The sequence below is a fragment of the Oncorhynchus mykiss genome, chromosome 19 (assembly GCF_057628025.1).
Source record: "Oncorhynchus mykiss isolate SJ-2025 chromosome 19, ASM5762802v1, whole genome shotgun sequence".
In the NCBI taxonomy this organism is placed as follows: domain Eukaryota; kingdom Metazoa; phylum Chordata; class Actinopteri; order Salmoniformes; family Salmonidae; genus Oncorhynchus; species Oncorhynchus mykiss.
Genome location: NC_143040.1, coordinates 52,852,375 through 52,873,706, shown reverse-complemented (window position 1 = coordinate 52,873,706; position 21,332 = coordinate 52,852,375). Strand labels below are relative to the sequence as shown.

General features: G+C 42.9%; 1 protein-coding gene across 3 annotated transcripts in view; it reads left to right on the top strand.

The window, feature by feature from the left end:
- LOC110497941 (signal-induced proliferation-associated 1-like protein 1) overlaps positions 1–14,730 on the top strand; it is a 70,442-nt gene extending 55,712 nt beyond the window's left edge. For 2 of the 3 annotated variants that reach the window (XM_021574422.3, XM_021574424.3), the window contains 13 exons: positions 499–773; positions 906–1,160; positions 3,368–3,517; positions 3,792–3,931; positions 4,081–4,157; positions 4,362–4,732; positions 6,588–6,812; positions 7,115–7,271; positions 10,448–10,649; positions 11,834–11,986; positions 12,104–12,212; positions 12,449–12,527; positions 13,294–14,730. In XM_021574422.3, coding sequence (XP_021430097.3) covers positions 499–773; positions 906–1,160; positions 3,368–3,517; positions 3,792–3,931; positions 4,081–4,157; positions 4,362–4,732; positions 6,588–6,812; positions 7,115–7,271; positions 10,448–10,649; positions 11,834–11,986; positions 12,104–12,212; positions 12,449–12,527; positions 13,294–13,437 — 2,337 coding nt within the window. In that variant the 3' untranslated portion in view covers positions 13,438–14,730. The remainder of the gene's footprint in view (positions 1–498; positions 774–905; positions 1,161–3,367; positions 3,518–3,791; positions 3,932–4,080; positions 4,158–4,361; positions 4,733–6,587; positions 6,813–7,114; positions 7,272–10,447; positions 10,650–11,833; positions 11,987–12,103; positions 12,213–12,448; positions 12,528–13,293) is intronic. The other variant, XM_090211350.1, reaches the window with a different exon arrangement.
- Positions 14,731–21,332: the final 6,602 nt, after the last annotated feature.

Genomic DNA, 21,332 nt, shown 5'->3' with positions numbered 1-21,332 from the left:
ACAGTCACTGTGAGGACGACGTCGTTGATACACTTATTGATGAAGCCAGTGACTGATGTGGTGTACTCCTCAATGCCATCGGAAGAATCCCAGAACATATTCCAGTCTGTGATAGCAAAACAGTCCTGTAGTTTAGCATCTGCTTCATCTGACCACTTTTTTTATAGACCGAGTCACTTGTGCTTCCTGCTTTCATTTTTGCTTGTAAGCAGGAATAAGGAGGATAGAATGATTGTCAGATTTGCCAAAAGGAGGGCTTTGTACGCATCTCTGTCTGGAGTAAAGATGGTCTAGAGATTTTTTCTCCTTTTGGTTGCACATCTAACATGCTGATAGAAATGAGGTAAACCGATTTAAGTTTCCCTGCAGGATTCTGATGTTTTGTAGTAAAAACTCTTTCCTCACTTATCCACCTCTTCCTCCTACCCCTCCTTTTCTTCCTCCTCCTCCACCTCCTCCTATTTCTCGTGCTTCTCCTCCTCTCCTGTCTGTCCATAGCTTCTGACGAAGGGCAGCCAGACCACAGAGATGATCCTGAGGAGAAACGGTCTGGGCCAGCTGGGCTTCCATGTGAACTTTGAGGGCATCGTAGCGGAGGTCGAGTCCTACGGGTACGCCTGGCAGGCGGGGCTGCGCCAGGGCAGCAGGCTGGTAGAGATCTGTAAGGTGGCCGTGGCATCGCTGTCCCACGAGCAGATGATCGACCTGCTGAGGACCTCCGTCACTGTCAAGGTGGTCATCATCCCCCCGCACGAGGACTCCACCCCTCGCAGGTACAGCTTATAGACAGCCAATCATCTATCCATAAACAGATATACCCTCCATCAGTCATATCAGTAGCATGCATTTGGGTACTGGTGCAGCATTGCGGTGTTTTTAGTGTATATTTCTGTTTCCTCTCACAGAGGCTGTTCAGAGCTGTACCACATGCCCCTGGTGGACTATAAGAACCACAAGGAAGGGATGCCCTATGAGTTTAAATTCCCCTTCCGCAGCAACAACAACAACAAGTGGTCCCGCACCTCCTCCAGCCCCCAGAGCCACACCACAGCGGCGCTAGGGGGGACGCTCATCAAGGCCCCGGCTTCAGACTATCAGGACCGGGCCGGAGTCATCCCGCGCAGTGTGTCCAGCGATGGGCGCCCTCTCAACCCCAAAAGGTAAGATAGTCACCCCAGCTATTGATATGATATATAGGAGGGAAGGTGTTCAAGCCTAGTGGTGGATAGTGCTGAGCGATTTGTGATTTTTGAGGTTGGTTCGGTTTCAGTTTGGTTTTTAATAAATGCATTATGTGAGTTCGATACTGTAACAACACAGAATAAAACAGTTGATAGCTGTGACTGCCCATTTCTATCACTTATTAGGCTCTAACCATAATTTATTCACATTACTTTACTTAAATAATATATTTTGGTTGTTTATACTACATATTTGTTTTAGTATAACGATGTCATTATTATTAAATTAATAAAACCCCAATGAAGGTAGTGACTGCCCATTACTGCATATCACTTTTTAATAAACCATCCTTTATTCACATTACTTTACTTTAATAAAATATTTAAGTTGTGTATATTACCTTTTTTTATTTGTTGACTTACTATTTAATTCCAAGTCATCTTCTTATCTCTGCTCAGACAGTAGCAGCCAGCCAGCCATCTATCTCTGTGCTCCCCAAAGAGTCATCCTTCAGGCTAGTAGGCTAGTCTAGTTGGCTAGCTGCCTGTTGTCTGACAACATCACTATTTCAGTAGTTCTTCAAACTAGACAAGGCATACCTTTAAGGCTGCTAAATAACAACTACACTACATGACCAAAAGTATGTGGACACCTGCTTGTCTAACATGTAATTCCAAAATCATGGTAATTAATATGGGGTTGGTCCCACCTTTGCTGCTACAACAGCCTCCACACTTCTGGGAAGGCTTTCCAGTAGGTGTTGGAACATTGCAGCCTTCCATTCAGTTACAGGAGCATTAGTGAGGTCAGGCAGTGATGTTGGGCGGTTAGGCCTGGCTCGCAGTCAGCGTTCCAATTCATCCCAACGGTGTTAGGTGGGGTTGAGGTCAGGGCTCTGTGCAGGCCAGTCAAGTTCTTCCACCCCAATCTCGAAAAACCATTTCTGTATGGACCTCGCATTGTGCATGGGGCATTGTTATGCTGAGACAGGATGCTGAGACTGTTGCCACAAAGTTGGAAGTACAGAATTGTCTAGAATGTCATTGTATGCTGTAGCGTTAAGTTTTCCCTTCACTAGAACTAAGGGGCCTAAACCGAACCATGAAAAACAGCCCCAGACCATTTTTCCTCCTCCACCAAAATGTACAGTTGGCACTATGCATTGGGGTAGGTAGCGTTCTGGCATCCGCCAAACCGAGTTTCATCCGTCAGACTGCCAGATGGTGATGCGTGATTCATAACTCCAGAAAACGCGTTTTCACTGCTCCCATGTCCAATGGCGGCGAGCTTTACATTACTCCCGCTGACAGCATTTACAGTCGACCGGGGCATCTCTAGCAGGGTATACATTTGACTGACTTGTTTGAAAGGTGGCATTCTATGACGGTGCCACATTGAAAGTCACTGATATTTTCAGTACGGGCCATTCTGCTGCCAATGTTTTTTCTATGGAGATTGCATGGCTGTGTGCTCGATTTAATACACCTGCCAGCAATGGGTGTGGCTGAAACGGCCGAATCCACAAATTTGATGGGGTGTCCATATACTTTTGTATATAGTGTAGCTAACAACCACTCTCTATCCCGCTCCTGTCTCTATTGCTCTTCTTCTTAGTGTCTGTCTGTCTGTCTGTCTGTCTGTCTGTCTGCCGGACCCACAGGCTTGCACGGCGAGAACCAATGAGAACAGGCAGCTGTAGATGGATGGATTCTAGTCATTGTAGTTCATTACCACGTTTTCTGAGCTTAAAGGAAAGTTCCACCCAAAAACAATGTTTTGGTATTTGTTTCATTCGTCCACTGTTGATATAGTCCGGTATGATTGCTCACATGCAAAACATTTTGGGACTATATCAACAATGGACTAATGAAACAAATACCAAAACATTGTTTTCCTTTAACTATGATGAGTTGAACAACATGTCTTAGAGAGAAATCTCTCTAGAGAAATGGCACAAACAGCGAGTTGAGCGCACAAACAAACTACAAAAACAAAATGGAATTCAAATAATGGAACCGACTTCGGTCAATTAGTTATTTAGAAACAGAAAATAAACAGACATGTTGGTTTAATCGCTCATCAGTAGTGGTGGAATCGTTATGCTTCCTTTCTTTCTGTCATTAAACATATTGAAATAACCTAAATGATAACTCCCTATGTATGTTGGTATGTATCCCTCTCTCAGGTATTCCCCAGGGAATGATAACTATGCCCTGGCCTGTTCAATCGTAATGGGCCGCTCTCCACACACCCGCAACTCCCCCACCAGTCTCTCCTACACAGACACCGGGAGTGCAGGCTCCAACCACTGGAGACAGAAGTCCATGCCAGACGGGTGAGAGAACACTCAGGCCGCAACAAACCTGGGCCAAGCTAACACATTCAGACCATACACCGATCATACACAGACCCAAATTCGCTGCAGGGTTTCGCTTTAATTGCTTTATTTCCAGATGTAGTCCATATTTATTTGAATTACTTCTTTGGGAGTTATCCAACAACAGAAAGGAAATGACTGAAATATACGTTGTACTAACTGATATGATAAACTACTATTCTTCAGTAAATGATGCAGCTAGACATGATGCCCTCTTCCATCTCTTTCCCAGGTTTAACAACAATAACCGTCACTCCCCTGTGTCTGCTGAGCGCCAGGGAGTTGGAGAAGGGTCTAACGGGGCTAAGCCTGCTCCCGGATGGCCCCGAGAGGGGGAGGGGGCCAACAGGGGAGCCGATAGAGCCACAACAGGTATGAGGACATGCTTTAGAAAATGCCCATGTCCTGTCTGGTGTTTTGGTTGATGCAGAGGGTGACAGTCAGAGATAGGACCACCTCTCTATGTTACTCATTTTGTTACCTGGTTGTCTCATTCCTCTGTTTGCTCCTGTCCCTCCCAGACCTAGCTGTCTCCAAGGCTGCAGTACCTCGTTTCCAGGAGCAGGGGGGGCACCTGTCCCCCAACATTAACATCAAGGTCAGGCAGCAGGCTCAAATATGACCAAATATGTATTTTAAGGTTTAGTGAAGAGGCTGTAGTCTTACAGGACTTTGAGCTCTGGCAGATAGACATAGGAATATAGCTAGCTTGGCAATGTATTGTTGTCTATGCCAAAGTAGTCGTCTTTATTTACTGTGGTCAAACAACCAGGAAGTGACTTTATGATCCCTGTCTCTACAGGTGGAAACTTCCTATTCCTCCAGCCAATCAGGCAGTAACACACTGTCCAGTAACGCCTCCAGCTCCGCCCACAGTGATGAAAAGTGGTATGAGATTGGCTCAAGCAGGACGGGGGTGCGGCCTGACTCAGAGCTCAACGGCTACCTGCAGCGGGAGTCCACAGACAGCGGCATCGACGCTACCTCTTACGGGGCCTCAGGGTCCGGGGGCTCCCGGGCCAAAGAGCGGCGGGCCCCAGAGACCTCTCCTTCAGCCCCAGACTCACCCGCCCCCCCAGGGAGCAGCGAGGACCCCGCCCAGAGCCCCCCTGTGTTCCCCTCAGCCCCAGACAGTGGCTCCTACACCCTCAGTGATGCTGCTTCCCATTCCAGGTGTGTGCCTCCCTGTGTTGTGCTACACTAGAGTTCTATTACAGTCAGCTCTTTATGCAGCCAATGTTTCTTCTCACGTATCAATGTTTCATTAAGCCGACAGTGATGCATTGTAGTCCATATATATCCCCTATTGTCCCAGATGGAAAACTCCCAAGCCTTGCACTTTGCGGTGAGAGAGGTAGCAAGCTGCAATCTGCTGTGTGTGTGTGTGTGTGTGTGTGTGTGTGTGTGTGTGTGTGTGTGTGTGTGTGTGTGTGTGTGTGTGTGTGTGAGCTAGTTTCTCACAGAGAGAAAGAGAGCACTTGAAACACAGAGGAATGCTGAATGTGAGAGCTCAACACTGTTAACACTCCAAACCACCGTTCCTTTGAGTGAACAGAGGCTTTCCTCCTCTCCTCAGCCTCTCCTCTGTGGCCCTGAAATAACTCCAGCACCACCAGACTTTGTTTTAATGTACACACAGCATGTCTGAGGTGGGAGACGCTCGCTTTCAAGACAAACTGGGGAGAAATATTGTTTGAAATGTTAAAGTAGAAGAAGTCCAAGGACACTGTGACCTATTCATTTCTCTCATTTCAGATGTGGAGGTGTCAGAAATGTAGTGTGTGGGGAAAAGTAGTGAAAAGTACCAGCTGTTTTTGAAATAGTTTTGAAACTTTTACAGAAATGTGTTCATAGATGAGTGCACATTACAGAAATGTATATACACCACCGTTCAAAAGTTTGGGGTCACTTAGAAATGTCCTTGTTTTTTAAAGAAAAGCTAAGAAAATTGTCCGTTAAAATAACATCAAATTGATCAGAAATACAGTGTAGGCATTGTTAATGTTGTAAATAACTATTGTAGCTGGAAACGGCAGATTTTTTATGGAATATCTACATAGGCGTACAGAGGCCCATTATTGGCAACCATCACTCCTGTTTTCCAATGGCACGTTGTGTTAGCTTATCCAAGTTTATAATTTTAAAAGTCTAATTGATCACTAGAAAACAATTTTGCAATTATGTTAGCACAGCTGAAAGCTGTTGTGCTAATTAAATAAGCAATAAAACTGGCCTTCTTTAGACTAGTTGAGTATCTGGAGCATCAGCATTTGTGGGTTCGATTACAGGCTCAAAATGGCCAGAAACAAAGCACTTTCTTCTGAAACTCGTCAGTCTATTCTTGTTCTCAGAAATTAAGGCCATTCCATGAAAGAAATTGCCAAGAAACTGAAGATCTCATACAGGGCTGTGTACTAGTCCCTTCACAGAACAGCACAAACTGGCCCTAACCAGAATAGAAGGAGGAGTGGGAGGTCCCGGTGCACCACTGAGCAAGATGACAAGTACATTAGAGTGTCTAGTTTGAGAAACAGACGCCTCACAAGTCCTCAACTGGCAGCTTCATGAAATATTACCCGCAAAACACCAGTCTCAACGTCAACAGTGAAGAGGCGACTCCGGTAGCTGGCCTTCTAGGCAGAGTTCCTCTGAAGCTGACAAAATAAAATGCTTTTCTTTCAAAGTGACCCCAATCTTTTGAACGGTAGTGTTTAATCAAGCAATAAGGCAGAGGGTGAGAGTATAGCCAATATACCACGGCTAAGGGCTGTTCTTATGCATGACGCAACACGGAGTGCCTGGATACAGCCCATAGCCATGGTGTATTGGCCATATACCACAAACCCCTGAGGTGTCCTATTGCTATTATAAACTGGTTACAAACATAATTAGAACAGTACAAATAAATGTTTTGTCATACCCATGCTATATGGTCTCATAAACCACGGCTTTCAGCCAATCAGCATTTAGGGCTCGAACCACCCAGTTTATAAATATACCAATACTAGTCGTTTGTTTTCCCTCCCAGTACTCTGAGTTCGAGCCACTCAGGCAGTCCCATGGGTCCAGGCTGCAGCCCCAGCTCCTCCCAGGAGGAGTCAGCCCTGACCACCTCCCCTACCTCCCACACTTCCCTTTCCCCTGGAGGCCCCAAGAGCTTCTACCCCCGCCAGGGAGCCACCTCCAAGTTCCTTATCGGCTGGAGGAAGCCTGGAGGCACCATCAACTCTGTGGACTTTGGCAACATACGCAAGTAAGCATGGGGGGAAATAGAGAAGGAATGTTGAACATACGTGTGTTTATTGATAGGTCAATGAGACCATTACACTGTGAGTCTTGTTGTGAAAGAATGTTATTTCCCCATACAAACAAATCCTACTGTCCTAGATTGTTGATGTTATGGAGGCTTAAGATCTGAGTCAACTGAGAGGAGATGCATTTCCCACCTCAGTCATGGCTCACGTTTGTTTATAAACAAGTGCAACACTCCCACCCTGTGGTTCAACTGAGAACTGCAACATAACACTGCTGGTCTTCACTCTCCGTCTTCCTCAGACGTCACCAGAGTGATGGGTTGCTGGGTGGCAACCCTCAGCTCCGGGCCCAACTCAGGGCCCAATCGCCCCAGCGGGTCAACAAGTCCAACCTGCAGGAAGAACTGAAGAAACTCATCACCCTGGACAGCCCCCCGCCCTCCTCCCACGATCAAAAGGTAGCTGGCAACGCTTTGTCACCATCATCCATTTTACTATGGACGTTATTGTTACATTGATTAGGAATCACATTTGAAATATACAGTACCAGTCAAAAGTTTGGACACACCTATTCATTCATGGATTTTTCTTTATTTTTACTATTTTCTACATTGTAGAATAATAGTGAAGACATCAAAACTATGAAAGAACACATATGGAATCATGTAGTAACCAAAAAAGTTTAAAAAAAATATTAATATATTTTATATTTGAGATTCTTTAAAGTAGCCACCTTTTGCTTTGATGTTAACTTTCCACACTCTAGGCATTCTCTCAACCAGCTTCACCTGGAATGCTTTTCCAACAGTCTTGAAGGAGTTCCCGCATATGCTGAGCACTTGTTGGCTGCTTTTCCTTAACTCTGCAGTCCAACTCATCCCAAACCATCTCAATTGGGTTGAGGTTGGGTGATTGTGGAGGCCAGGTAATTTGATATAGCACTCCATCACTCTCCTTCTTGGTCAAATATCCCTTTCACAGCCTGGAGGTGTGTTGGGTCATTGTCCTGTTGAAAAACAAATGATAGTCCCACTAAGTGCAAACCAGACGGGATGGCGTATCGCTGCAGAATGCTGTGTTAGCCATGCTGGTTAAGTTTGCCTTGAATTCTAAATAAATTACTGACAATATCACCAGCAAAGCACCCCGACACCATCACACCTCCTACATGCTTCACGTTGGGAACTACACGTGTGGAGATCATTCGTTCACCTACTCTGCGTCTCACAAAGGATCGGCGGTTGGATCCCAAAATCTCAAATTTTTACGCATCAGACCAAAGGACATATTTCCACCGCTCTAATGTCCATTGATCATGTTTCTTGGCCGAAGCAAGTCTCTTCTTATTATTGGTGTCCTTTAGTAGTGGTATATTTTCAGCAATTTGACCATGAAGGCCTGATTCACGCAGTCTCCTCTGAACAGTTGATGTTGAGATGTGTCTGTTATTTGAACTCTGTGAAGCATTTATTTGGGCTGCAATTTCTGAGGCTGGTAACTCTAATGAACATCCTCTGCAGCAGAGGTATCTCTGGGTCTTCCTTTCCTGTGGCGGTCCTCATACAGTGGGGCAAAAAAGTATTTAGTCAGCCACCAATTGTGCAAGTTCTCCCACTTAAAAAGATGACAGAGGACTGTAATTTTCATCATAGGTACACTTCAACTATGACAGACAAAATGAGAAAAAAAATCCAGAAAATCACATTGTAGGATTTTTAATGAATTTATTTGCAAATTATGGTGGAAAATAAGTATTTGGTCAATAACAGAAGTTTATCTCAATACTTTGTTATATACCCTTTGATGGCAATGACAGATGTTAAACATTTTCTGTAAGTCTTCACAAGGTTTTCACACACTGTTACTGGTATTTTGGCCAATTCCTCCATGCAGATCTCCTCTAGAACAGTGATGTTTTGGGGCTGTTGCTGGGCAACACGGACTTTCAACTCCCTGTGTTTGGGATCATTGTCATGCTGAAAGACCCAGCCACGTTTCATCTTCAATGCCCTTGCTGATGGAAGGAGGTTTTCACTCAAAATCTCACGATACATGGCCCCATTCAATCTTTCCTTTACACGGATCAGTCGTCCTGGTCCCTTTGCAGAAAAACAGCCCCAAAGCATGATGTTTCCACCCCCATGATTCACAGTAGGTATGGTGTTCTTTGGATGCAACTCAGCATTCTTTGTCCTCCAAACACGACGAGTTGAGTTTTTACCAAAAAGTTCTATTTTGGTTTCATCTGACCATATGACATTCTCCCAATCTTCTTCTGGATCATCCAAATGCTCTCTAGCAAACTTCAGACGGGCCTGGACATGTACTAGCTTAAGCAGCGGGACACGTCTGGCACTGCAGGATTTGAGTCCCTGGCGGTGTAGTGTGTTACTGATGGTAGGCTTTGTTACTTTGGTCCCAGCTCTCTGCAGGTCATTCACTAGGTCCCCCTGTGCGGTTCTGGGATTTTTGCTCACCATTCTTGTGATCATTTTGACCCCACGGGGTGAGATCTTGCGTGGAGCCCCTGACCGAGGGCGATTATCAGTGGTCTTGTATGTCTTCCATTTCCTAATAATTGCTTCCGCAGTTGATTTCTTCAAACCAAGCTGCTTACCTATTGCAGATTCAGTCTTCCCAGCTTGGTGCATGTCTACTATTTTGTTTCTGGTGTCCTTTGACAGCTCTTTGGTCTTGGCCATAGTGGAGTTTGGAGTGTGACTGTTTGAGGTTGTGGACAGGTGTCTTTTATACTGATAACAAGTTCAAACAGGTGCCATTAATACAGGTAACGAGTGGAGGACAGCTTGTTTGTAGGTGACCAAATACTTATTTTTCACCATAATTTGCAAATAAATTCATAAAAAATCCTACAATGTGATTTTCTGGATTTTTTTTCTCATTTTGTCTGTCATAGTTGAAGTGCCCCACTGTAAGAGCCAGTTTCATCATAGCGCTTGATGGTTTTTGAGACTGCACTTGAAGAAAATGTCAAAGTTCTTGACATTTTCTGAATTGACTGACCTTCATGTCTTAAAGTAATGAATGATTCTTGTTTCTTTTTGCTTATTTGAGCTGTTCTTGCCATAATATGGACTTGGTCTTTTACCAAATATGGCTATCTTCTGTATAACCCCCCGCATTAAGAAGGAAAGAAATTCCACAAATTAACTTTTAACAAGGCATACCTGTTAATTGAAATGCAATTGAAGTGACTACCTATTGAAGCTGGTTGAGAGAAAGTCAAGAGTGAGCAAAGCTGTCATCAAGGCAAAGGTGGCTACTTTGAAGTATCTCAAATATAAAATATATTTTGATTTGTTTTAACACTTTTTTGGTTACTACATGATTCCATATGTGCTGTTTCATAGTTTTGATGGCTTCACTAATATTCTACAACGTAGAAAATAATACGAATAAATAAAAACCCTTGAATGAGTAGGTGTGTCCAAACGTTTAGCTGGTACTGTATATAAAACATGTATTCCAGAGTAGTTGATGTGAGTATTTGCTTGATTAATCCAAACTCCCTCCCCTGCTTTGCCACGTAAACTGTGCAACATGCTAAAGTCTGAGTTTATAGGTCAATCAGCAGCCTCACAGTGCTCCTCTCTCTCCCCCTCACTCTCTCCAGCCCTCATTCCCTGTCCCCCCACCCAGCCGGCGCTCCCTGCAGAGGACCCTGTCAGATGAGAGCATCTACAGTGGCCAGCGGGAGCCCTCGCACAGTGGGCACAGAGAGACGCCCAGCGATCTGCTCTTCAACTGCTCCACCGTGCCCCGCTCGCCCACCGCCCGCCACGCGCCACCCCGACAACCCTCACATAAGTCTCTGGGTGAGCCTCAGATTATCCTGCAAATTATCCTTGAGTAAAGGGAATGCCATTTCATTCCAATTGAGTTCTATCTCAAACCAGGGGAGCAGGGTTTATCTTAGAAGTGTTATCAGATTAATGCCATAACTCCTCCTCTTGATATTCCCAAACCTGCATGCGGGAGAGTAATCATCGCCTGACAATAATTAGCATAACGCAACGGACATAAATATCCCTAGAAAATATTCCTATTCATGAAAATCACAAAATAAATATATTGAGACACAGCTTAGCCTTTTGTTAATCACCCTGTTATCTCAGATTTTCAAAATATGCTTTACAGCCAACGCTAGACAAGCATTTGTGTACGTTTATCGATAGCCTAGCATAGCATTATGCCTTGCTAGCAACAGGCAACCTTGTCACAGAAATCAGAAAAGCAATCAAATTAAATTGTTTACCTTTGATGAACTTCAGATGTTTTCACTCACGAGACTCCCAGGTAGATAGCCAAAGTTAATTTCTTCCCAAAATATTATTTTTGTAGGTGAAATAGCTCCATTTGTTCTTCACGTTTGGCTGAGAAATCGCCTGGAAATTGCGATCACCACAACGCCGAAAAATATTCCAAATTAGCTCCATAATATCGACAGAAACATGGCAAACGTTGTTTATAATCAATCATCAAGGAGTTTTTCTAATATCTATTTGATAATATATCCGTCGGGACAATTAGTTTTTCGGTAGGACTGATTGGAGTAATGGCTACCTCTGTATTTTACGCGAGAATCTCTCTCGGAGCCACCATGTGACCACTTACGCTATGTGGCTCTTTCAAAACCTGGGGCACTTCCGGATTGGATTTTTCTCAGGCTTTCGCCTGCAACATCAGTTCTGTTATACTCACAGACAATATCTTTACAGTTTTGGAAACGATAGAGTGTTTTCTATCCAAAGCTGTCAATTATATGCATATTTTAGCATATTTTCCTGACAAAATATCCCGTTTAATATCCCGGTTAAAATGAAAATACTGCCCCCTAGTACCAAGAGGTTTAAGTGTGTTTACCATTATGTGTATATGGAGTATAATTGGTATAATTGGTCATCTTTTTTAGTGCTTTATTTGATGGGAAAGGCTTCTGATATGTTGGGGCTTTGTTGTAATCTGCTGTCTCTCCTCCCTCTCTCCTCCCCCCTTTCAGGTGACCTGTGTGAGTTGTCCAGCCAGGACCAGGGGGGCATGAGGAAGCAGCTGGGGGACCCAGGCCTCATACCCCTACCTAACTCTGGAGCTGACCGCGCTCTGGACTGGTCCAACCTGGTAGATGCTGCCAAGGCCTTCGAGGGTAGGCAAAGTAAGCTAGAGATGTATTATCTTTACCAGCAGAGGGCAGTGGCACTCTGTCTAATTGCTTTGTGTTGTCCATATGAGCTATGACTGAAGCTGTAACTGTTCTGTTTTTCTCTGGCAGTTCAGAGACTGTTATCTGTAAATGATGAAAGCTCCAGGCCAGAGGTCACAGACACCAGCCCCCAGCAGGCAGAACCCCAGGCTGCCCCAGAGAGACACCCCTCGCCTGGGTAAGACCCATTTACCATGCACGTCCAGATAATTCTGTAGACATAGGTAGGGCCAGGAGTTTATCCTACAACTTGGGCCCAGTTTTTCCCAGCTAGGTCACATGGCCAGGAATTATTCAACTCCTCTGCCTATTATTCAACTCCTCTGCCTAAGCCAATTTGGCCCAGGTCATGCTAGTCTTGTTCTAGTTTAGAATATGGTAGTATGGTAGTGAACAGTGTGTCCCCTCCCACAGTGAGAGCCCAGCCTGTCTGATGGGGAAGGTCAGCCAGCTGGAGTCAATGGTGAAGCTGCTGCAGGATGACCTTATTAAGGTGAGACAAGACACAGCCAGACCTCTAGCACCCGAGTCTTAGCCTAACCATCTTGTACTCTACTGTTGACATCCTACTACACCTTGTGCCCTTTCCCTAACAGGGGTTCAACCAGTAGAAAGAACAGTTGAAAGAGCAGGGCTGGGAATTGCCAGGGACTTCACGATACAATATTATCATGATACTTAGGTGCCAATATGATATGTATAAAGATTCTAACAATTCTATATGTATTGCAATTCGAACCTGCGAACCTGCGATTCGATGTTCCAAAAATATTGCTCACCATATTTCTGCTGCAGCGGGACAAGAGAGAGCCATGAGAAAACGATTTTTGATCAGTCATGGGCATAAAAATGCTGAAAACAAATTGTCTCCCTATTCAAAAAGAAGATGGAGAACAAGCTATAAAGAAAAAATACAGGAGTTTTGGTGCAGGTACAGCTAACTAGCACACATGTAATATTGCAATATTGTCAAAACTAATATTGCGATATATTGCCAAAACTAATATCCCAATATGTAATTGTATTGATCCCCCATCACTACTTCTCAGTGTGGAAATGTCAAACAAGTGTGCAGGGATATCTCTGTAGTGTGGTTCCAGTTTCCCGTATATCAGCAATACCCATTCAGCATCTGCATTTACTACTCTGCCTCCTGGTTTTAGCTGCCCTGTATATCTCCTGAGGACAGTACTAGAGAGTAAAGAGAGCTTTCCACTCCTCTCTGTGTTATTGATGACTCCCCCTATGTGTGTGTCCAGGAGAAGGATACCAAGGTGTCCCTGCAGGCCCAGATACAGAGCCTGAGAGAGCACAACCAGCGGCTCCACGAGGAGTCCTACAGCGCCTCGGCCAAGCTCAAGAAGTTCACAGAGTGGGTCTTCAACACCATCGACATGAACTGACTCTGTGTATGTGCAGTAGACAGGAGGAGCACCTGAACACACGTGACCACAACACACTCAAACTTAAACTGATTCACACGATGGGTGCTCAGAACCACAGGAGTTGGTCTTTGATTCCTTCTACATGAACTGTGATTCTGCTATTGACATGGACCGATTCACAGTGGATCTAAATGCTATATGATCAACAGGAACTGAATCACTTTGGTCTTCAACGGTCCCATCATGAACTGATCCGCCAAGCTTATTATTGTCATGATCATCATAGCCCAGGGAAGTTAATACATCTCTATCAGACATGCAGGGACACTACAGTACAGTGCCAGTAAATCCTAAAGAAAAGATTGCATGCTGTTGATCTCTCAGTCTTTCTCTCTCTCCATCCTCTCTCTCCTCCTATAAAACCTCACTGAGCAGTAAGTGGTTGCGGTATTACACATCCACTGTGTTGAAGAATGATGGCAATTCATCATCAACTACAGCTGTTCAACAATTTATTTTGTAAATATATATGAACAGAAATGTTACCACTGAAAAAAAACGGATATCGTTTTACCACTTCCCCATGTCTCTCTATGGAATGACCTCATTTCAGGAGAGTAAAATGGGCTTACTGGATGCAGTAGTACCAGATTGTACTATTGGTTTCTGTGTGAAAACAACTGGGCTGTCTGGGTGGACGACTGGAAGGTGAGGGTTACTGTTCAATGAACTTCATAGTGACGATATTAATTCTTCTTGATCTATTTTAATATCCTACCAGAATATTGGTATGGTTCCTTCCTTGCCTGGCTGCGGTTTTGGATCCACAGGGGCACCGTGTGATAATAACATGTCAGATTACATGGCAATACGTACTATACTCGATCCTGGTCCGCAGCGTTTTAGAAGGCCTCTGGTGCCACATGTGATCCTTTACTACTCTCTGTAGATGAAATCACTACTGTATGCCATGCCATATAAAGAGGTTATGTACATCCTGAAATGCCAGTTTACAGTCCTCTGTAAGTCTATTAGTGAGTCCAACCTGACCATTGGTCTGCTTAGAAGGGAGACCTGACACCTGTTAATGGTGCGACTTGGTAGACCCTCCATGTCTACAGTCAGTTGTACTATTAAACCTCCAAGCTTTCCCGTGTGTTCTGACACTGTACACCCTGTATATAACAAAGGATTCTGATGCTCATCATAATTTGCACCTTCATTCATGTTTTACAGCATGTGATGATCTTTCCTTTGAGCTGTGATGTATACAAATGTTTATATCTATTAAAGATATTTTGTGCAATTTTATCTTTGTTCAGGGGTCGTTGTAGTGATTGTGTCTTTGTACAGCAGTCGTTATAGTGTGGGGCTGCACACCCAAATGCAGATATGGTATGTATGATGTAGCCACAGGACAGGGTTCCGCTTATTTTCCACTAATCCATGTAGATTATTTATAGATGTAGTAGATTATAAACATGGTTAGCTTTTAGCGGCAGTAGTGCATTGATTTTATCCACTCCCCTCCGTATTTATTTGCATAATGAAGCACCTTTTAGTAACTTTTGGTTCTAGAATATGGATTTGAGATCTAATGTTTCATATGAGGTGACAGTACAGAATGTCACCTTTAATTTGAGGGTACTTTGAGACGTATCTGTTCTACCGTTTAGAAATGAAAGCACTTTATGTATTTAGTCCCCCAGTTGAAGATGTCGTAAGTATTTGCACAAATTCACTTATAGTGTATTAAAGTAGTCAAAAGTAAAGCGTGTGCATTACATTTTGTTTTATGGGCCTAATAATAAAGACGTAATTTAACGTTAAAAATGAATTACCTTTTAATGTGGCATGAACACAACCGGTCATGATATTTTCATCTGGTTGTCAAATAAATCACTTCTAAAAGTAGGCTAACTGCATGGTCGTCCACCCAAATAATTCCAGCATCCAAACTGCATGTATTCTGGCGCCATTTGATAAATGGAAATAGACATCTGTTACAAAACAGTGTGCCTAATGATATTTAGCTATGGTCATTGATTAGGTCTATATTGATTAGGTCTATATTAATTAGGTCTATATGAATGAGGTCTATATTGATTTGGTCTATATTAATGAGGTCTATATTGATTATGTCTATATTAATTAGGTCTATATTAATTAGATTTTAGGTTTCTATTGATTAGGTCTCTATTGATTAGGTCTATATTAATGAGGTCTATATTGATTAGGTCTATATTAATGAGGTCTATATTAATGAGGTCTATATTAATGAGGTCTATGTTAATGAGGTCTATATTAATGAGGTCTATATTGATTAGGTCTATATTAATGAGGTCTATATTGATTAGGTCGATATTAATGAGGTCTATATTGATTAGGTCTATATTAATTAGGTCTATATTGATTAGGTCTATATTAATGAGGTCTATATTAATGAGGTCTATATTGATTAGGTCTATATTAATGAGGTCTATATTGATTCGGTCTATATTAATGAGGTCTATGTTAATGAGGTCTATATTAATTAGGTCTATATTGACTAGGTCTATATTAATTAGGTCTATATTGATTAGGTCTATATTAATTAGGTCTATATTAATTAGGTCTATATTGATTATGTCTATATTAATTAGACCTAATTAATTAGGTCTTAGGTCTATATTGATTAGGTCTATAAGAATTAGTTCTATATTGATTGTGTCTATATTAATTAGGTCTATATTAATTAGGTATATAATGACTAGGTTTATAATGACTAGGTCTATATTAATTAGGTCTATATTAATTAGGTCTACATTGATTAGGTCTATATTGATTATGTCTATATTAATTAGGTCTATATTGATTAGGTCTATATTAATTAGGTCTATATTAATTAGGTCTTAGGTCTATTTGATTAGGTCTATATTGATTAGGCTTATATTAATTAGGTCTATATTAATTAGGCCTATATTGATTGGGTCTATTAATTGATACATCTTGCTGACAAATGTATTTTTTTTGTAGCCTGAAAAGGTTGGACACCTTTAATTAGGCTGAACCTGTCCCGGGAAATACGTGATGGCCACGCTAACACACACATGTCAACATACTAGACTAGGCTACAATGTGTATTACCATGAACTTCTAATAGGCCTACCGGTAGTGATGTAGTAGTAAAAACAATTGGTGGGTTATCTCTGATTGCCTAACACTCCCTATACTTTCAATGCATTTTTCTGAAAAAGGTGGGTAAATGGCGTTTACTTGCGTTTACCCTCCGCTAGGCCTACCCCACTGGCAGTAGCCTATCCTCTCAGCTGAGGCAATTCTACACACAGGAACATACGCAGAACAGGTAGCCTACATTCACTATAGACCTCATACTTAGTTGAATCAAAACATGTTTGTTGTGCATAATTCATGAGTTAATGCTTGAAGTCTATACAGACCATGTGATATAAAACACTACTTTTCTTTCCTTACTTTAATAGCATTTATGACAGTGTTATTTGTCATTACTAAGCATTTAAACAATGGAATTAGAACATTGAACCTAAACCCTGTGTGTATCTTGGAGATCTCTGAAAATGCACTGTAACTGTAACTAACTATGCCTACGTAACATTTCATTATGTTCTGCCGTGACAACAGTCCTCAAATCCAAAATAATGTAGTCCTATGCCGAATGCTTCTAACAGAAATAGTCAACTATAGGCCTACTGTCATTAATGTACTTGTTGGATGGATTGGATGCACGTTGGTGTCTAGTTGTCTAGTGATATTGTTGACCGTCATCAGCTGATCCAGGAAATAAAACAAATATTTATAGAAAATAATAAAGGTAAATAAATGGTCTAGTACTTCTGGCCACGGACGGCATGGAGAACACCAGCACCCGTGTGCACCTGAAAAACAAAGCAATGATCGCTCTAAACAGCTGACCGACAAAAAGTAAACAATGGTAAATCAACGGATAGATCTAATGCTTTGGGATAAAGGCTATTTTAATCAAGGACGCATGGCAAACAAATGGAGGAAGTACAAGATAAAATGAATTCTCAAATAAGCACAGCTGAGGCAGACATTCAGCCCTACTGAGTGGTGTAGTCTTAGATATGAGCCAATAAATGATGTAAACCATGACAGGGAGGTGGGGGTGTTCATTTCATTTGGAAGCTTTTATTTTCATATTTACCACTGTAAAACAGCTACCACTGTATTTTAAACAAATAGAAGAATGGTTAAATTAGCATTATATATATTTTTTTTTTTGGGGGGGGGGGGGGGGGGGGGGTTAAATTGAACCTTTATTTAACGAGGCAAGTCAGTTAAGAACAAATTGTTATTTACAATGACGGCTTACCCCGGCCAAACCCACCGCTCTATGGGACTCCCAATCACGGCCGGATGTGATGCAGCCTGGAATCAAACCTGAAATGCAGTGCCTTAGACCGCTGTGCCACTCGGGACCCCCCAATATTGTACTTTTGTTGCATTAAGGGGAGCTAACATCTCATTCAGGGGAGCTGAGCTCTCATTCCCCCGTAATTCGTACCCTGCTTGCCAGTCCAGTGGCAGCCTCAGAAGGTGGGCGGTAGCCTGTGTTATTTTGTGATTAATAGTGAGCTGCTGTTTTTCCACTGACAGACCATTACACAACAGCCTAACTGAGGCTACAGCATGTCGCACCCAGCCAGATTCACCATGAGAGAGGAAGAGAGAGGAGGGGGTTTTAGGTGATGCCTTGGCATTGAAGGTGTTTTATACAGGGAGGTTATTTGTTGATATAGTTGTAACATTGCTGACCCTGCAGCTGCCTTGAACCAGGTCTTTCTTGCAAAAACTTGGAAAAATGAAGATTAAATAGAAAAATCAAAAGCTTAAAGGACCATGTTTTTCCAAGTATGTTTTCCCTGCTGAGTTCAGAGTTGCTGACTTCTCCAGATGTTCTCTCTAGGTCCTAGGACATGATTTAGAACATATGCATGCTGTGGTGTACATAGATAAGAACCTGTCCCAGTTGACTGATCCAGTTGAATAATGCAGTGAGGCCCAGAGAGGAGCAGAGGTGATGGGGGATGTCAGATGTGGTGATCTCGTGGTTAATATATCACCAGGGAAGAACTGTGGCGAATGTCTCCTCAATAATTCAGCATGAATGCAGATGAAGCCTGGCTCCTTTAAAGCGGATTAGAATGAGACCTCCTTCTCTGCTTGTTAATGATGCAGAGCCTAGATTGTCTTAATGGTACATTTGGCTGATGTAAGTGGGAGATGTTACAGTAACAGCTTTGCAGGTCACGGACATAATGCAATACTGTACGGTGTGGGGCGTGGGGGATTATCATATTGTCATATTACTGTGGTTTATGTTTTACTGTAAGCACCAACAAAGGGTATTGTTAATACATCTCAGCCATAATGGGGGAGGGTAGTAATAGTATATGGTTAACAGTACTATATGAGAAGGTTCAATGGAAGCACTCTGGGGTTACTTTTCTTTGTACATTTAATAATAGACGTGACATACGTAGTCTGACGTCTGACTTTCCTATTCAGCTCTGACTGGTTTGCTTGTGTTTCTGTGAGCTTGTTTTTTACACAATTCGATGTTGAATGATGATTTGCATCCAAAGTAGAAATGCTCCCTTTGACGCAGTTCATCTGATAGAAGCAGAAGGTAAGCTGCATGTTTCTGAGGTGTCCTTGGTTTCAGTCGCAGCATGTGGGCTGCTCGGCTACAAGAGAAGGTGTTACGGAGGAATGACAGGGAAGGAATTAGAGTAGACAACAAGGATATATTTTTATTTTATTTTTTATTTCACCTTTATTTAACTAGGTAGGCTAGTTGAGAACAAGTTCTCATTTGCAACTGCGACCTGGCCAAGATAAAGCATAGCAGTATGAGCAGACAACACAGAGTTACACATGGAGTAAACAATTAACAAGTCAATAACACAGTAGAAAACAAAGGGGGAGTCTATATACAATGTGTGCAAAAGGCATGAGGAGGTAGGCGAATAATTACAATTTTGCAGATTAACACTGGAGTGATAAATGATCAGATGGTCATGTACAGGTAGAGATATTGGTGTGCAAAAGAGCAGAAAAATAAATAAATAAAAACAGTATGGGGATGAGGTAGGTGAAAATGGGTGGGCTATTTACCAATAGACTATGTACAGCTGCAGCGATCGGTTAGCTGCTCAGATAGCTGATGTTTGAAGTTGGTGAGGGAGATAAAAGTCTCCAACTTCAGCGATTTTTGCAATTCGTTCCAGTCACAGGCAGCAGAGTACTGGAACGAAAGGCGGCCAAATGAGGTGTTGGCTTTAGGGATGATCAGTGAGATACACCTGCTGGAGCGCGTGCTACGGATGGGTGTTGCCATCGTGACCAGTGAGCTGAGATAAGGCGGAGCTTTACCTAGCATGGACTTGTAGATGACCTGGAGCCAGTGGGTCTGGCGACGAATATGTAGCGAGGGCCAGCCGACTAGCGCATACAAGTCGCAGTGGTGGGTGGTATAAGGTGCTTTAGTGACAAAACGGATGGCACTGTGATAGACTGCATCCAGTTTGCTGAGTAGAGTGTTGGAAGCCATTTTGTAGATGACATCGCCGAAGTCGAGGATCGGTAGGATAGTCAGTTTTACTAGGGTAAGCTTGGCGGCGTGAGTGAAGGAGGCTTTGTTGCGGAATAGAAAGCCGACTCTTGATTTGATTTTCGATTGGAGATGTTTGATATGAGTCTGGAAGGAGAGTTTGCAGTCTAGCCAGACACCTAGGTACTTATAGATGTCCACATATTCTAGGTCGGAACCATCCAGGGTGGTGATGCTAGGCGGGCATGCGGGTGCAGGCAGCGATCGGTTGAAAAGCATGCATTTGGTTTTACTAGCGTTTAAGAGCAGTCGGAGGCCACGGAAGGAGTGTTGTATGGCATTGAAGCTTGTTTGGAGGTTAGATAGCACAGTGTCCAATGACGGGCCGAAAGTATATAGAATGGTGTCGTCTGCGTAGAGGTGGATCAGGGAATCGCCCGCAGCAAGAGCAACATCATTGATGTATACAGAGAAAAGAGTCGGCCCGAGAATTGAACCCTGTGGCACCCCCATAGAGACTGCCAGAGGACCGGACAGCATGCCCTCCGATTTGACACACTGAACTCTGTCTGCAAAGTAATTGGTGAACCAGGCAAGGCAGTCATCCGAAAAACCGAGGCTACTGAGTCTGCCGATAAGAATATGGTGATTGACAGAGTCGAAAGCCTTGGCAAGGTCGATGAAGACGGCTGCACAGTACTGTCTTTTATCGATGGCGGTTATGATATCGTTTAGCACCTTGAGTGCCGCAATACAGGCCCTTGTGCTCTGTTTGAGTTTATATATGTAGACGGTTAACTGGTTCTGTGAAAAGTATTTGTGTGTGTGTGTGTGTGCATGTGCACGTGTGTGTGTGTGCATGTGCACGTGTGTGTGTGTGTGCGTGTGTGTGTGTGTGTGTCTGTGCATGTGCACGTGTGTGTGTGAGTGAGTGTGTTTGTATGTATTCATAAATTGGCCAGGCAAAGATTTTCTGGGAGAATATTCATTGGGGGAATTTGGATCTCATTTATAAGAGAAAAAAAAGCTTCCGCCATTTTGGTTTACCATTTAAGCTTGGATGTTCCTAGAGTGTTAAAGAGAGAGGAGAAGACAGTGAGAGAGAGAGAGCGGGAGGGCAAGGGAAAGAGATTATCGTCTCTTGCCATCCTGGAACAAGCACATTTTTAGTTGGAATATGTTTCTATAGCATGTTGATGAGAATTACAGAATAACTACAGTACAGTTTGTCAGTTCATTAAGTGGGTGCAGTCTTAGATATGACCATTTAAAACCCAGTAGCCTTCGACTTGCACATTCATTTATTTATGTGCAGCCT